The 17,719-nt window shown below is 50.1% G+C and overlaps 1 protein-coding gene across 1 annotated transcript; it reads right to left on the minus strand.

Moving 5' to 3' along the window:
- Positions 1 to 1,471: 1,471 nt before the first annotated feature.
- On the minus strand, positions 1,472 to 16,385 carry LOC149337627 (uncharacterized). The gene is made up of 5 exons (XM_089554472.1): positions 16,271 to 16,385; positions 10,618 to 11,135; positions 9,345 to 10,031; positions 1,854 to 2,444; positions 1,472 to 1,765 (listed from the first exon to the last, which is right to left on the minus strand). The coding sequence occupies exons 1-5, from the start codon at positions 16,383 to 16,385 to the stop codon at positions 1,472 to 1,474; spliced, it is 2,205 nt and encodes a 734-aa protein (XP_089410598.1).
- Between the last annotated feature and the right edge of the window lie 1,334 nt (positions 16,386 to 17,719).

The raw sequence follows: 17,719 nt of genomic DNA on the forward strand, positions 1-17,719 counted from the left end.
TTCACAGCTTGTGACATTGACCACTTAACGTGCGAGCCTGATTAGGTGTGTCGCAAAGGACACCTGAGGGGTTTTAAGGACACCCATGTGCTGTGCGAAGCGGGTGCGCGTAATAAGATGTTCGAAATTTATCCGAGGCCTTCCACTACGGACCCGCCGCGGTGGCTCATTGGCCAAGCCGGAGTAAAGCCGGGTACGAACCCGACCACAGCGGCCGCGTTTCGACGGAGCCGGAACGCAAAAGCCACCCGTGTGCTGTGCGATGTCAGCCAACACCAATCTAGGTGATGTTGCGTCCGCGCACGTTAAAGATCCCCAGGTGGCCGAAATTATTCCGACCTCTACTACGGCACCTCTCTTCTTTCACTCCACCCTTCCCTTACGGCGCGCTTCAGGTGTCCACCGAGATATGTGAGACAGATACTGTGCCATTTCCTTTCCTCAAAAACCTTCCACTACGGCACCTTTCTTTCGCTCCCTTCTCATTCCTTCCTCCATGGCGCGGCTGAGGTGTCCACCTAGAAGCGGGACAGTTACTGTGCCTTTCCTTTTCTCAAAATCAATTTTCATTCTATCCGTTTTGACGCTACTTGGGAGCTCAAAGTCGCCGGCAGCAGTAGCAACCTACAGATGTACTCGATCACAATGAGGTGAGACGATACAAATCGCGTTACCATGAAGTACACAACAAGGCACGTAATATGCAGCAAAAGTTTATGCATAGTTTTCAACGCTATTTAACAGCACAAATACATCAACGCCAATTTCATGGTAAAAAAGTACCCGCGACGTAGTACGGGTCAAGCAGATACCGTGCGAGTTCCATAGTCGGATACAACTTAAGTCTGCAGTGAAGCTGCGCCCACATTCAGCCTCCGCGCGCAGAATTCCTCCACGACGAAAAAGTAGTCTGTGGCTGAAACGTTTCTTGTTAAGTAAACAAGAAGCTTAGCACAAGAAAAAAGTTACGAGCTCTACAGTTCTGATACGTGGATCGTTTGATATAGTCAAGCATTAAAAAATTTATTTCGTTTACAGTTGCGATTCGCCAGCGGAGTAATACAAGACGCCGCGGACCACGGCCCAGTGTTAGCAACTGCTGTTTTTATAAGTTGCATCCTACTATAGCACCGTTTCTGGCGCTAGTGAAAATTGCGAAGATTAGGGTAGGGTAGGGTATACGGTACAATAGGGTAGGGTAGGGTAGAGTAGGGATGGTAGCGTGCAGACGCAGAGGGAAGGCCAGGGCAAGCTTGGAGAGGAAAGGGTAGGGAGTGAGAGCAGACGCTGCCAGCCACTATTTGTCATCGAATTTCAGCAACAGCCACGACCCGGACACTTCGAAATAGCCAGCTTTCACGCTCTTGGCTCCTGAGACGGGCTTCGTGATCTCGTCTGCGGGCCTCGCGCACCCTTCAGTCCGACCTTCCTTTCTAGGCGAAGGACGTCCCACCTCAGCTGGCCAGCTGCTTCAGGACGGGCCACCGAAGGAAGTCGCCTCAGATTCCTCTCCGCACGGAAATCGGCCGAAAGAGAACTCGCTGGGCGCGCGCTCGGACGCTTCCTCCAAACGCAGACCGGGGACGACGGCGTAGCCGAAGAAGGCGGTGCTTAGGTCATGGAAGTAGTCTGCCGCCTCTCCGCCCGCAGCAACTGCTCCGGACTCGGCGTGGGACCAGCTGTCCAGGCAAAGGTGCAGAGGCATCGAGACGGGCCGGGGCTGGCGCACGAAGTCCTTCCCGACATTCATCGCGTGGTGGGTCTTCTGCGAGATGAACACTCGCGGGAACGCTCGGTTGATTACCCTGGTGCGGTCCAGTTCCCCGGCAGCATCGATAACGTCCAAGACAGACCAGCAGGCCGCGCCGGCCGCAGCTACACGTGACGAAATGAAAGTCCTCCTCACTCCGGCCCAGAGCCACGATTAGCGGCCCTGCAACATCGCAGCCGGTGCCAGTGGTCCAGGGTCGGGCGTGCGGCGAGGCCAGGTCCTCGCTGGTACAGGTCACCACGGAGACGTCTTGTTTCCGGACGCCCTTGACGTCCAGCACGCAGGCGTAGCTCCCCCTCGTATACTGAGCGTAGCAGCCAACACAGATAATGCGTGAGCAGAGCAGCATCATCATCCCTTGCGTCCGCAGCCGTCCGCACTGGCCGCGGTACTTGCGCCCGAGTTCCAGAAGCCACGTCCGTAGCCGCCAGTCCACGTCACCGCTGGAGCGGAACTTTGTATTTGCACTACCCTGGTGCTCCGCCGACGGGGTCATCTTGTAAGCTAACCGCCGGCCTCCCACACGCTGAAGATGATGGCCTCGTAAGCCTACCGCCTCGGAATGAAGCCGGGTTGAGGCCGCCGGAGGCACAGACATCAAGGCACCGCCTTGGGATCGATACAGACTCAGCAGTAAACCAAAAGCAGCAACAGCAGCACCAGCAGCAGGACGCTGCAGTGTGGACAGCTTCAGAGCAGACAGGACCAACTTTGCCGCAAGAAACCTCTTGTAACAAGGTCAGAGCTCGAGGCGAGCACGCGCTGGAACGTTGGCACGAGCGGACCACAGCGTACGAAGAAAAAAAAAAGTCTCGTGAACACGTCGACGCTACCTCATCGTCCTTTATTGCGAAAGCAACACTACGCCAGGTGTCGCATCTTCACGGTACCGCAGCCTACTCTTCACGGTCGGTGGTTGGTGATGTGACTACTGACGTCATACCAGAGCGAGAGACGGGGCACCAAGTCGGCTCTTCAGCGCACCGCAGCTAGAACTTCGCGGCGGGTCGACCACCTGCGACCGAACAAAGGCGCGTCTAGCTAAAACGGCGTCTTCGTTCACTGCCATGTTTCTGCCTTCCCTTAGGCAAGGTTTTGGTGTCCATCGAGATAGGCGAGAGAGATACATTTCCTTCCATCAAAAACCAGTTTACCATCGAGCAAGGCGTAGATCCGAACGTGCGATGGCGGTCTGTGGACTCCCTGGCAGCGTTCCAGGACGCTGTCACGTTCCACTTTTAGAGGCGAAGCTTAACATCTTAACCACGCATCACTGACACAAGCAGAACACTGCGCTTTCATTTCGTGGGTACACACGGACATTAGCAATGTGTATCACCCATAAGCGAAACACATGGCGTAGCCAAGGGGATATTGCTTTCGCAATTACCTAGGCTTAACCAAAGCTAAGCCCCAGCAATTTTTTATGGTTTCGTTTATGAGCGCTTTAACGTCCCAAAGCTACTCAGGCTATGAGGGCTGCAGTATTAAAGGGCTACGGAAATTTCGACCACCTGGTGTTCTTTAACATGCACTGACATCGCAGAGTACACGGGCCTCTAGAATTTCGCCTCCATTGAAATTCGACCATCGCGACCGGGATCGAACCCACGTCTTTCGGGTCAGCAGCCGAGTGCGATAACCACTGATCCACCGCGGTGGCTGGAAAAAACAGTTTCAGGAAGGAAATGGCTCAGAAATTCTCCCACATCAAGGTGAACACACGATCCTTATGGAGCGGTTTAGGTACCCACCATGCTTCTGCTGGTTGAGCGGGCGACGCTGACCGCGAGCGACAGTGGACTACGGACCAGGAAAGACCACCCAGTGCCCAAGTCACCATCTCCTAGTCAAACCCCTTTCTTTGTTGAAATAAAGTTTAATTCATTGTTCACTGTTGTAGCTTGCTAGCGTAGGTCTTTTCTCCCTCCGCCGCCGCGGTGGCACAGGGGCTATGGGGCGCGGCTGCTGAGCCGAAAGACGCGGGTTCGATCGTGGTCGCGGTGGTGGAATTTCGATGGAGGAGAAATTCTACAGGCGTGTGAACTGTGCAACTTCAGGGCACATTAAAGAAGCCCAATTGGTCGAAATTTCCGGAGCCCTTGCCTACGGCGTCCCTCATAGCCTGAGTCGCATCCAGACGTTAAACCCCATAAACCAATTTCCCTCTCAGTAGATAGGTGGGTCCCCTTGCGCTTTCCGTTTCTTCGCGCGGCTCCTCGCGTTAACCTGCGGTCTCATCTTCGTCTTTATTCTGCCTTTTAAGACGGAAGCCTTTAATGCCTCATACTGTAGTTAGCAGACGCTGTCGGCAGCCTTGTCGACAGACGCGTCAGCAGCCGTGTCGACAGACGCGTCTGCAGATTTGTCCGCCTTTCGGCGTCACTGCTTAAAAAGAAACTGCGCCGAGGGTGGGAATCGAACCAGAGCCTTTGGCATTTGAAGCGCAGACGCTACCACTCCGCCACGAAGGCTTTTTTGTTTCTTCAACATGGTATTTATTACAGTGATGTAATGTTCTATGTACATTAACTATATACAAGCCATTATGAAAACAGTGTTAAACAATACATATTAAAAAGACCATGCACTTAAAAAGGGGCAATACAGAGCAACTCACTAATAGTGAGTGCCACTCCGGTTCGTACTCAGTCTGGGCATACACGTCTCTTAGATGAACAACCATTCGACTGAAGTGATCCTTTGTAGACACAACAGGTTCACAGTGTCTGTCGATCATGCGGGTTTTCCAGAGGCTGTGCACTCCAATCACAAAGAACGTGTCCAGGGGTTCATCAACAAATGGCAGCGCAGTGAGATAGCGAACAGAATGTGGTGTCAGATGAATTCTTTTTTTAAATGTGCGTTGCAGGATATTCCAGAAGAGTACTGCATCTTTGCAACTGATGAAACAATGCTCAATTGTTTCTGGTTCATCACAAAGGCAGCAATTAACGGTAGACACAAAAATGCCCTTTTTCTCTAACCATGTTCTAACAGGCAACGTACCGGTGTGTAACTTAAAGAAAAAGGTCCTTGTACACGGCGAGACTAGCATCTTACGTACTCTTTTGAGTACGCCATGCCCCGGTAAACCGAAATACAGAGAGCGGTACATGGGCGGAGGGAAGAGCATACTAATCAAATCCTTATACAACTTTTTCCTCGACACTAAAAAAAAAGGACCTCAGGAGAAAAACGAACAAGTAGGAAACGGACAGCCGAATACACCTCTTGCATTATGCCCCAAAAACACGGACGGTCACAAACATTGGAAGACACAATGAGGTTGGGTAAAACATGAACTAAATTTGTTTGCAGGAATGAACGTACTATTGGGTGTGTAGTGTCACGGAAAAACATGAAACGTGACACTATCTGTCGGACATACAGGTGAACTAGACCAAGGCCGCCAGCGCTGACAGGCCGAAAAAGGTTATCACGCCTCATGGATTCAAAAGACGAATCCCATACAAAAGTAGCGAAAACCCTGTGAAAACGCTGGATAGGAAGTCTTGCGCAATGAATAATTTGCAGTACATAATATATTTTAGTGGCGAGAAACAAATTACAGGCGGTCGCCCTGCCAAAAATTGAGAGGCCATGGGGGACAAACGTTTGAGCATAGCGCTGAAGAGGTGACACGCGGTCTTTCCAATAATGTGCGCTATGCTTATAGGCACTCAAAGGGACGCGAAGGTACTTTGGTGGCCTGCATGTCCATGTTATACCAGCATATTCAGCAGGTGTCGAACTCCAGCTACCAAACCAAAGACCGCAATTCTTAGAGCGATTAATCCGACTTCCTGACACCGAACCAAAGTCCTCCGTTAAACGAATAACCTCATCGATGCTTGGCTTATCAGTACAAAAAAACGCAAGGTGATCTGCATAAGCCAATACCTTCAGTTCGTGGCCCATTATTCGGAAACCATTGACAGCTCTACTGTTTATAACACTTTTGCAAAGTGGCTCCAAGTATAATGCGAACAGGAGCGGAGACAGTGGGCACCCTTGTTTCACCGAAGACTGAATTGGAACTGGTTGCGAGAGACAGCCATTAACAATCAAGCGCGTGGTACAGGATTTGTAACAAAGGCGTATGCCAGTAGAAAGTATTGAACCGAGAATGACGTGATTTAAAAGTGCAAAAAGAAATGAATGGCACACTCGATCAAATGCCTTTGCCAGGTCAATTTGCAGCATTGCTAATTGTTCTTGAGCGTCACTGCAATACTGCAACACCGTACGCGCTACATGTAGGTTAGATTGTATTGATCATCCCCGCAAGCCACATGTTTGATGAGGCCCAATCAAAGTAGACATTGCAAGCTGCAGCTGATTTGACAGTACTTTAGCAAAAATCTTATAATCTAAATTAGAAAGCGTGATTGGTCTGCAGCCATCTACAAATCGAAGTTCTTCCTTATCCTCGGTTTTTGGTATAAAGACAATATGACTCTTCGTAAATGACTGAGGCAGAAATTCAATATCAATACTTGTCTCAAAAATTTGGAGCAGGACAAGGGCTAGAACGGATTTAAATGCCTTGTAAAATTCTCCTGAGAGGCCGTCAGGCCCCGGGGTTTTCGAAAGTGGCAATTGATGAATTGCATCTTGCAATTCACCCAAGCTTAAAGAGCCACGTATTGCCTTGCACTCATCCTCATTGAGTGGGTTAATCATGGACACCAATCGCGCTATATGCTCATCATCAGCAGTGCTAGACGTGGCAGCAAACAGAGAGCTATAGTGGTTTTCAAACTCGGTAACTATGACATCTGTACTTGTGACCAGGGCACCACCACATTAGAGCTCAGAAATTCGCTTAGCAGCCACGTGACGACGCTCATCTAGCAAGGCCTGTCTAATAGGCTCCTCAGATTGCAGAGCACGGTTGCTGCGGGATCGCACACGGGCCGCACGATAGCGTTCTGCATCAAACTTTTGAAGGTTGCACTTAACAGCACCAATTTCCTGTGTGTACAAGCCAGGAGCCTCACATTCAAGTGCATGCAGATTATAAAGACTCTGAAGTAACCGTTTCTCCTCACATTGCTTAAGATAAGACTTGACGGAGCCGATCTCAATAGCTATGCTACGAACGTCTAGCTTAAACATCTCCCAAGCTGCAAATAATGGGACATCCATGACCAAGCAAGATTCTAAAGCTGTCATCACTCGCTGCTGAAAATGCTCATCATTTAGAAGCTCGGAATTAAGCTTCCACAGTTCCCACTGCGGCTGAAATTTTGGACGGGTGCATTCTCCAATCCGCGCAATGACCATAGCATGATCTGAGAAAGAAACAGGCTTGACATCACATGAAATGTGCCGCTTAAGGAGATCTACGGAAGCGTAAATGCGATCAAGGCTTGAATGTGAGGCTCCTCTGATGTATGTGAAGGCGGATGACAATCCGGCATCAATTAAACCTGCGTTTTTGGTAATAGACAATGATATACCAGAGCTCTTGTCGGCGTTTTGGTTAGGACCTGTGCGATCGCGTGGGTCGCACACACAGTTGAAGTGACCCATGAAAACGACATAACGACCACATCCTAGGAGAGTTGCAATGTCATGAAAAAAAAACTGCTCGTTGCACCGGATTTTGAATCATACACATTGATAACCCTCCACGACTCACCATGCAGTCGAAGTCACAACATATCAGACGCCCTTCTATGTCCACCTGGTACTTAAAGTCAGAAATAGGTAGACTCTTCTTTAAGAAAAGAAAGCAACCTGCCAAAAGACCCACTGAGTGCGACACACAGACGTTGTAATCTGTTAGGAAAGGTCGCAGGGGTATCTCTGTATCCACTTCACTTTCTAAGTTTCTTGAATAGCGACAATGTCTAGCCGAATGCCCCAAAGCAATCGGCGTAACTGTACCTGTTTCTGCCTTGAACGGAGTCCGCATATGTTGAGTGTTGCGACAATCAACTGCTGGTTAGACGCCATGGTGGCTAACTTGAGCTTCAATCAGGCATCCACGATGTCTGGGGGCATCACTCCGGAAGGTGAGACCTCCCTAGAGTTGACGCCCTTTCTCCTTGATCTGGAGCGCCGAGGAGGTTTCTTATTTTTAGACTTTCGACGGCGGGACTTGTGCTTGGCGGGGACACTGTCCTCCTCAGAGGAGGCAGAACTCGGAGACACACTGCGCTTCGAGGCCACACTTATAATTTGCTCATTGGCATCACAGTTGCCGTGACGAGGGCTCAAGATTTGAGCATGAAGAAAGGCGCATCTAGTGAATGCATGGGTTTCATAAATAAAATAAAGGGAATAAATTGAAGGAAAGGAAAAATAAAAAATAAAAATAAGAAAAAAAAATAAAAACAAAATCAAAATACGATTTCAAAATAAAAATAAAAAACAATAAAAATAAGGAAAAGAGCAAAAAAATATGGAAAATAAAAATAAATAGAAAAAAACAGTGCGCCAGGAAGGTAGGTAGGTAGGTAGGAGACTTTTATTGCTCTAGAAAGGTGCTAGTAGCAGACGAGAAAGAAGAGGTCCATCTTCCTTCTTCTCACAGGGTCGGTGCCCCTATTCCAGGGCTCCGCTGAGCTTCGCTGCTCGTTGGGCGTGCTGTATCAGACCTTGTTGGCAACCCAGATCGCCGTGGAGAGCCGGCTCTCCCACTGTTCTGCACTCGGGTCTTTGCGAAAGTTGCCGTTTTTACTGCATTCCCACGTGATGTGGTACAACGATGGTTTGCTACCACACCACGGGCAAGTGTCCCGATATTGCGTAGGGTAAATCTTGCTAAGGATATGCAGGTTTGGGAGTGTTCCTGTCTGCAATCTTCGCCAATACACTGCCTCTAGTTGATTTAGATCAGGATGAGGCGGCGGATAGCGGATCCGTACCCCCTTAAAGTAGTTGAGAATGTCTGAGTACGTAGGGCTGACTCGTTCGGGTAGATCGTCCGATTGGGAGGAAGCTCGGCTCGTATACCCTCGAGCTACCTCGTCGGCGCGTTCGTTCCCGGCTATGTCGGTGTGTCCTGGCACCCAGTAAATGCTATGTGTGACTTTTGGTGGGGTCGCGCTCTGGAGGAGCCGGAGCGCGGCGCGACCTATGCGGCCGTTCATGTAGTTACGGCACGCTTCTCTCGAATGTGTAAGGATGGTAAGGGACATGTTGCTTCGATAACCGGCTACCGCCGCTAGAGCTACGGCCAGCTCCTCCCCTTCGGTTACCGTGCAATCCCTCACTGAGGCGCTAGCTAATTCCTTTAAGTTCGAATCAATAACTACCGCCACTGTGCTGTTATGTGAGCTTCCTGTATACGGAGCCGCGTCCGTGTATACCGTTGTGGATTTTGTAGCTAGATTTTGTTGTACATACCTCGCCCGGGCTGCCCTACGGGCCGCATGCAAGTTGGGGTCCATGTTCCGGGGAAGGGAGCGAACCTTTAGCGTCTGGCGAATTGCGTCCGGTATGATCGCAGTACGATTCTCGAATTCCGCAGTTCGGCCTAGCCCCAGTCGCCTAAGGAGCGAGCGCCCCGTAGGAGTCTGCTGGAGCCTAGCTAACTGCGTGACCAGTTGATCATTACGACCTCTGCATGCTTCCACTCTTCAGGAACCGTTCCTGCGGCCCAGTGCCCGTTGAGGAAGGTGGTCAACTGGTCGACCGCCTCGTCGCTGAGGTTGCGTATGAGTGCGTTCTGGATCTTGTCTGCTCCCGCCGCAGTGTTGCGCGTGCATGCCTTTATGGCAGCGAACACTTCTTCCCTGGTGATCGGCCTGTCTAAGTGGGTGTTCGGTTTCCCCAGGTATGGTTTCGCGTATGCCGCAGGCAAGGCCGTGCCGTAGCATTTCTCTTTGGCCTTATCTAGCAGTTCCTCTTCCGTACCCTCGAAGGTGTGGACGAGTCTGCGGATAGCTTTCCCACTTTCGGCCCTGGTTTGGGTAGGGTCGAGGAGGGTCTTGAGTATACGCCACGTTTTCGCCGTGCTGAGGGTGCCGTCCAGCGAGCTACTGAACTGCTGCCAGCTCTGCCTGGCCAGTTGGGTCGCGTACTCCTCCGCTATCTTGGTGACTTCTGCGATCTTGAGCTTGAGATTCCTGTTAAAGCGCTGCTTCTTCCAGCGCTTGGTGAGTCCTCGACGTGTCTCCCATAGCCTGATGAGCCGAGGGTCCACCTCTGGTGTTTGCTCGGTGCGATCCACTTCCTGAGTGTACCGCTTCTGGATGTCTTTAAGTTGTTGGCACCAATCATCTATGGAAGTAATCCCCCCTTCCAGGTGAGAGGGCTGAGTCGGGCTGGTTGGTTCATGTTGAATGGTACGGCAAAACAGCGCTGACGGACGGGACGGAAGAAGATGAGATAAACACATGCGCTGACTAACAACCAAATGGTTTATTGCGAAAGAGGGGTGCAATATAAAGCATAGAAGGGAAAGCTGCGGTGTAAACATGACAAGGCATACATTCGGGATATCATCAATGATTAAGAAAAGCGATCTCCTGTGGGAATAGAGCCACCGATGGTTGGCTTACACATGAGTTGCCTAATGTGTGAATGTGAAAGGCCTCCGATATCAGGCGTGAGGTGTGATCTCTATACTTGGCGATGATAGTGGTTTGGTCTAAAAACGCCTCACATTTGTCGCAATCTGCGAAATGAATGACCATGTTATTTCGGCCTGACTTGTTTTCTGGCGAATGTACTATGCCTTGTCATGTTTACACCGCAGTTTTCCCTTCTATGCTTTATATTGCACCCCTCTTTCGCAATAAACCATTTAGTTGTTAGTCAGCGCATGTGTTTGTCTCATCTTCTTCCGTCCCGTCCGTCAGTGCTGTTTTGCCGTACCATTCCCCTTCCAGGTCCGCGCAAGCCTTGCGGAAAGCCGGCCAGTTGGTGATCTTGGCTGTGCCGAGCTTGCGCTTGATGTTGGTGGCTGCTATCGTGGTCTTCAGGATATAGTGGTCACTGCCTAGATTCTCCAGCAGATTCTCCCACGTTGCGTGCTTCACTCCCCTGACAAACGTTAAGTCCGGACACGTATCCGGGCAGATCGAAGTGCCAAGGCGCGTGGGTTGAAGTTCGTCTGTTAAGAGGGTACATTGGATCGCCTCCGCCGCGTCCTCGACCTGTATACCTTTGTGATTATTAGTGGGGTATCCCCATTGCTGTCCGCGAGCGTTGAAGTCGCCTACAATGAGCAACGAGTTGCTTTTCGCAAGTTTGCTGGCCCCTAGAAAGAGTGTATCAAAATTCGCGTCCCGCTGGCGGGGCGGGCTATAGAGGTTTACGATAAAGACACTCTTTTCCTTACGCTTCTTTTTGGGAATAATTTCCGTCACTAAGTGTTCAATTTTGGTGTTGGGAATTGGGTCATGAGCTATGGCTACCAACGTTTTGCTGACCAAGGTTGCCGTGCGTTCGCTATCGTAGCACGTATATCCCCTGAGTGACGGTGTCGTGTTAGTTTCCTGTAAAGCTATTATTCGGGTGTGGAGCCTTGCGTATGTAAAAACTGCATTAGGAGACGCTTTCGCCTTGCAGCACTTTACAGAGCCAAAGTGCCCTGAATTTTTGCTCCACGTTCAGTCGGTCTTCCGCCGTTCTTGGCGATGCTTCCCTTGAACTGCTTGCGTTCGTGGCTCTTTCCTGTGTTTGTTGCCTCTATTGTTTGTTTGGTTTGTTTGCCACAATAATGTGGCAGAAACGCGGCTTTGAAGCCATAGGCCGTCGGCATTCGTATGTGTTCACTGTTGTTGTAGACCGATTTTGTTATAAGGAAAGGAAGTGCGCATAACTGGCTTCCTATACTCCGTTTCATACATCAGGTGCAACGCTGCCAAAGCTAGCGCTCCTTTTTGCGCAACCTGCATCTGTGACACAAAATAGTGCGTTGCTTGTGGTGAGGATGGATTATGGATTATGGGGTTTAACGTCCCAAAGCGACTAAGGCTATGAGAGACGCCGTAGTGGAGGGCTCCGGAAATTTCGACCACCTGGGGTTCTTTAACGTGCACTGACATCGCACAGTACACGGGCCTCTAGAATTTCTCCCCCAAAGAAATTCTAGCCGCCGCGGTCGGGATCGAACCCGCGTCTTTTGGGTCAGCAGCCGAGCACCATAACCGCTGAGCCACCGCGGCGGCTCCTTGCTTGTGGTGAGCGAAAAGTAACAAATGCTTTGCTGGCAGGCTTTGTGAATAATACTTTTGTCATCAGCGTGACAAAAAACGCTGCTATTGCGAGGGAATCGATCGAGATCTGTAATTTTGTATTTTGCGCTTGCCGTATTTTTCCATTTCACGTTTTTGTCTCCGCAACCCTGGCCGTGTTTACTCTTTCCGTCCGGCTCCCTTTCACTTTTGAGAAAATGGCGTCCTGCTCAGCGGCCGCGGCCACCCTCCTGTACGCATTTTCGCGAAAGTTCGTCATCCAAGCTGTCAAGGCACTCCCGTACCAGGATCCGTTTTCCGGAGAAGTCTGTTCGGGAAGTACTGAGTGCTGTGAACGAGGACACCGGAGTATATCCCCGTACCGTTGCCAAAATCAAGGCGGAGCGTCTGTGTTGGCCTCTGGCGTCTCCGAAGAAAAGACCTCGCGACGTGAAGATCTCAAGCTCGCGAACAGTCAAGAATGGTAGCTTCACAGTCCATGCCATCCGTCTGAAAGCGCACAGTATGTACGCGAAGAGGGAAGTCCCAACACTGGACAGTGTGCTAAAGGCTGTCAATGAGGACGACGACCTGCCGAACTTCAAGAAAACGACGTTGTGGAGGTTGATGAAGGACATCGGATTCACATTCGAAAAAAGAAAACGGAACCTTGCACTGATCGAGCGAAGTGACATCATTGCCTGGCGTCGCAGGTACAGAGGGCAAAACGCATGTCTAGAACACGCTCAGAGTGGGTTTCGGGCGTAACACGCGATAACTAGCGATAAGATTTGGTTAAAAAGGGTCTGGTTGTAAACATGTGCTTTTAAACTCATAGAATTTCATCGTCATTTTTTGCCTTCCTTGTCGCAGCGGCTTTGGGAGCGGCGGAACACAGAGTTTGGTTGTTCTAGGCATGTGTTTTGCCCTCTGTACCTGCGGGCGATCTATGCATTCCGAGAACAGGGCAGGTACGAATCGTTCCTTGCTTATTTTCTTACGCAGCACGTTTAGACTGGCTTCACATAGAGCTTGATGTTAGCGTGGCAACCTCGTAGTCGTAACAGTGATTGCTGCTTGAGAATGACACATTTAAAGGAAATCGTCTTAACCACGTTGCTGTTGCGGACCTTTTGCGCAGAGGTGACGTTTCACGGCCAGTTTTGCGCTTCGTTTGGGTGGGGCACGTGTCTGCATGGGTCAGATTTAATCGCTAAATCCGAATTGGTGCGGCAAGCAAAAACAACAAAACTGCCAAAATGTCGTAGCACCGCAATGGGCAGTGCCATCTCATCGTCTCCGTTAGGAACGAATAAACACCCACCGTACACTGCCCGTTGCACCTGTGGTGCGAGTTAGAGGCGCTACTGCTGCGAACGTTGGGAATTTTTGTTCGCAGTCGCCACACGTGAAGAGATTTCAAATGTTATGAATTAGCAAACATAGAGTGAATATAACCTGGCTACCAAATGCCGCCTGGGCGCGAAATATAATCCCGAACAAGGGAGCAATAAAGCCGAGATAATTCTTTTTCTCGATTGTCTTTGAGCGGCTATTTGTTAGACAGTGGTCAGCAGTGTGTTTGTTGCAGTGCGTTGCCTGCTTACATGCTGCAGTATGTTTGTTTACTTAATAGCATTAGCTCGTGAACTCGGTTGTTTCGCATTTACAGGTGCATCATCTACCTAGATGAAACCTGGGTCAACACAGGGCACACAAAAGAATATGTCTGGCAGGACAAGACTGTGAAGTCATCTCAGGATGCTTTCCTGAAAGGTTTAACAACGGGATTGGCTGCGCCTTCGGGCAAGGGGGCCACTGGCTGTTTCCAGAATAAACCTTTTCTCGCAAACACTGCGGGGTCAACGTTCTTTACTGTCCTGTCTCATTTATAGAATAATTTTTCCTAGTGTTGTACAACTTTTTCGGCATTCTTACTTGACGCTCCCACAGCTTGGAACTCTTTTTACCTGGGTGCATGAAAATCCTGCCTGAGCAGCTTCTGCTCTTCTAGGTGAGCAGGGAAATAGAGACAACCTGACTTGCCTCTGTATTGCCTTCATATACATTTGTGCACGACAACAAATCTGTAACTCTTGAGGCAGTACTGCTTTCTGTCACTGTGTTAATAAACACTATGTTCTAAATTTAACACAACACAGGAAACAGGCCATATCGAGGTGGTGTGTGTAAAAATATTTTGACCCATCACTCTAAATATACTGCTCTTTTTCCGCATATAATAGCCAAGTTATAGAGCTATCTTCAATGACAAAGGAAAACGCGCTTTGGTTAAAAACGAAAGACACTAACAAAAACAAAAGAATTGCAGATATGCACAAGAATGTTACGCATACACAGTCAGAAAATAGGCGATTAAGAAGTCTAGATTGTTTTCTGCGCTCCTGTATTCTCAATTCTAAACCAGCATTCTAAATTAACAGACATCTCGCTTCTCAACTCTACAGCACAGTGCCAAAGTCGGCCCCAGACTCTTTTGGCGAAGACTGGATCAGCCGCTAACCGGTTGCTCAGAACAATTCATAACATGCCAGATACCTTAAGAGAGGCCCACAAAAGAGTGGGTTCCGCGGCAACAGAGAAATCGAAAGTTGCACACGGCCACTTGTTACCTGGGCCACTGTGCTTATTAATTAAACCCGACAAATGAACGTCATCTTTCGCTCAAATCTCTAGCTTGCATCTAAAAAGTATAGTCACAATGCTGCAGAATCGGGAAGAAAACCGCCACTGCTGACCAAAAGCCGGTGCGAGCTCACTGACAACGAATTTCAGACAACTCACATTAACGCGGTATGCATCAAATGAACAGATGCATGCAGTTTTTTTGAGAACATGGCATAATAATCAAGCGACTGTGAACAAAACAAGATTTCTCTATCAAGTCACGCGAAATGCAACTTGCAATGAAAAAAAAGAAAAAAAAATGTGCGAAAAAAAAAAGTTTCACCACGCGGGATTTGAACCCATGCACCCCTATTGCGGCCTGTCGACACTCCGGGGCGACGCGTTAGACCACACGGCCACAGAACAGCGCGGAGTGATACAACTCTCTTTATTTTCTTTTGCGGACTACTTCCGTAGCCTTGACAGCGTTGCACATGATGTATGAAGCGGAGTATATACTTTGTCTCACAAGATGTTTGCAGCACTACGGAAGGTAGAGCTCTCTCGTCCAATCAGGGCTGCAGAAACGCAGAAAATAGTCCCTCGAATATTTGAGGAGTGTATGACTATTAATCAAAACAATAAGCATTGCAACTAAAAACATGGTTTGGACAGGTATATTTAAATGGTAGGGAGTGTTTCAATCACTGGTGAAATTACCAGACAAAGCCCGTACGGACACAGCTCTGCGGAGGCCTGCTGCGAGGTAGTGATGCGTCGCCACTTTCCAACATGGCGTCGGTCGAGTCTGTTGTGCCTCCTGTAGGCTCTACACCGACAGTGCGCTGTTTCCCCAAGCAGCCGAAGCAGGTGGCTTTAAATGTTCTTGAAGCGCTTCGCGTCGAGTGTGGGGGCAGTTGGAGTACAAATGCGCTCATCAAGAGGACGGCAAAACTCACGCAGGTGAGCGAGCGAACGCTTTACAAGTGGACAACGGAGACGTTGAACGCGGGCCGAGTGTTGTCACCGAAGAAGCGTTCTGGCGGAAGAGGCCGCGAGCGGACGAAGAAGCTGGACGATTTTGACCTGAGCGTGTTGCGAAGGGTGGTACACACCTTTTTCCAGAGAGGGCAAATTCCAACTATCGCGAAGGTGGTTGCGCATTTCGAAGAGGACGAAACGCTACCGACCGTGTCCGCAGCGACAATGCAGAGGATGTTGAAGAAACTTGGCTTCCGATACAAGAAGCGCTCTCGGAATGCGATGTTAATCGAAGCGACGCACTTTGTGCAGTGTCGCCGCCGGTACCTGCGCCAGATAGCGGAGCTGCGACGCCAGGGTAGGCCTATTTTCTTTACCGACGAAACGTGGGTTAACGCCGGCCACACGCGAAGTCGAGTGTGGACTGACTGCACCATCCAATCTGCACACCAAGCGCATCGATCAGGACTGTCGACTGGTCTACAAAACCCCAGTGGCAAAGGTGGCAGGCTTATTGTGACGCATTGCGGTAGTGAGCAAGGTTTTGTCCAAGGCGCAGCGGAAGTTTTCCGAGCGAAGAAAAACTTGGGCGATTACCACGAGGAAATGAACGGGGAACACTACGAAAACTGGTTCTCCAGGAGACTTCTTCCACTACTACCACCCCGCAGCGTTATAGTGATGGACAACGCGCCATATCATTCTGTGAAGCACGATAAAGTGCCGCGGATGAGTAGCCTCAAAAAGGACATACAGGCTTGGCTGTCCGCAAAAGGTGTCGCGTGGAGCAGCGGCGTGGTGAAGGCCGAGCTCATGCAGCTTGTGAGCAGTTTGAACACAGGTGGGGAGTGATACCGTGTTGACAGCATTGCTGAAGCTGCTGGCCATCTCGTTGTGCGCCTGCCACCGTACCACTGCCAACTGAACCCGATAGAGCTTGTCTGGAGCGACGTCAAGGGTTTCGTGGCCAGCCAACACAAGACGTTTAAGCTCCAAGACGTCGAGCCTCTGGTTTGGCAAGGCATCACGCAAGTGACTGTTGAGAAATGGAGGAATTACGTGCAGCATATTATCAGTGAGGAAGATGTGATGAGAAAACTGGACCACATCATCGACGATGTTGTTGACCAGGGACCGGCCATTGTTGTCAACCTGGAGACGACACAACCAGCAGTGCTGAATTCAGTTGTTATGAGGACGATGAGATGATCGAGCCCGTTTAACGTGCGTTGCCTCTCGCTCAGCACATGGGCTTGTTTTTCATTTCGCCACCATCGACACTCGGCTGCCTCGGCACGCTGGAGTAAATAAATTTATATGCACATGACACGAGTACTGAAATTTACTGCGACGCGACAACAGAGGAACTGATGAGAACAGGTTGCGATAAAAAAAAAGTGGGGCTAGTCCCTTTGGAACGGGCGTCCGCCTGTCCAAAAACAAACCAAAAAAAGAATAAAAAGACATCACGCGCCACCTGCTAGAGGTAGAAAGAAGCCACCTGGACATCAGGTGGATCGAGCCACAGGCGCGTAGGAACACACTAATGCAGTGCGCGCCATCCTGATTGGACGAGAGAGCTGTACCTTTCGTAGTGCTGCAAACATCTTGTGAGACGGAGTATAGGTCAGTGGACGCAATTACGCTTTGACGTATACGTGGGGTGATGGGAGAGAGACGTGGCTGCATTAATTAGCGGTTAGAACGTTTTCTGCAGTCATGCAGCACTGCAGCAGTAGGCCGCTGCGTTCATCGGATGAGCAAACCCTCGCGATCCACCGTTAACTGCCACCCGCAAGGGTGGCAGGGTCGCAGAGTTACCTATCCAGTGTCCGGAACGCACTCAACGTTACAGACGCCAAGCCGCGCAAGGGGCGCTTGTGCTCCTCCGCGTCCACGTGCACAGCATTGATGCTTTAGAAAGGAAGAGCAGGTGTGCTCGCGATCATGACTTGCACACGAGGGAAGCGCGAGGCACGTGCGGGAGTGACGCGGACTCTGCGAGCACTCGTTCTTCGTGGTTCAGTCGCTGCTGACCTTCCTGCTGAGGAAGCGGTTTATGCTCTGAGCTACAGTGTTCCTCGTTCCGCTGCATCGAATCGGAGGACAAGGGACACATTCACATCTTCCACCACAGCGCCCGCAGTATGAACGGACGCCGTCAGTTTTGGCAATGCTCGGTGACGGCCACTGAAAGGTGAGC

This window comes from Amblyomma mixtum, chromosome 7 (assembly GCF_055824585.1).
Source record: "Amblyomma mixtum isolate Tamu chromosome 7, ASM5582458v1, whole genome shotgun sequence".
NCBI lineage: Eukaryota > Metazoa > Arthropoda > Arachnida > Ixodida > Ixodidae > Amblyomma > Amblyomma mixtum.

Coding starts and splice junctions, on each gene's coding strand:
- LOC149337627 (XM_089554472.1), bottom strand. CDS start 16,385: ATGCTGTCAACACGGTATCACTCCCCACCTGTGTTCAAACTGCTCACA. Junction 10,032..10,617: donor TCCGCAAGGCTTGCGCGGAC/CTGGAAGGGGAA, acceptor CAGCCCTCTCAC/CTGGAAGGGGGGATTACTTC. Junction 2,445..9,344: donor AAGAGTGGAAGCATGCAGAG/GTCGTAATGATC, acceptor TCCACACTGCAG/CGTCCTGCTGCTGGTGCTGC.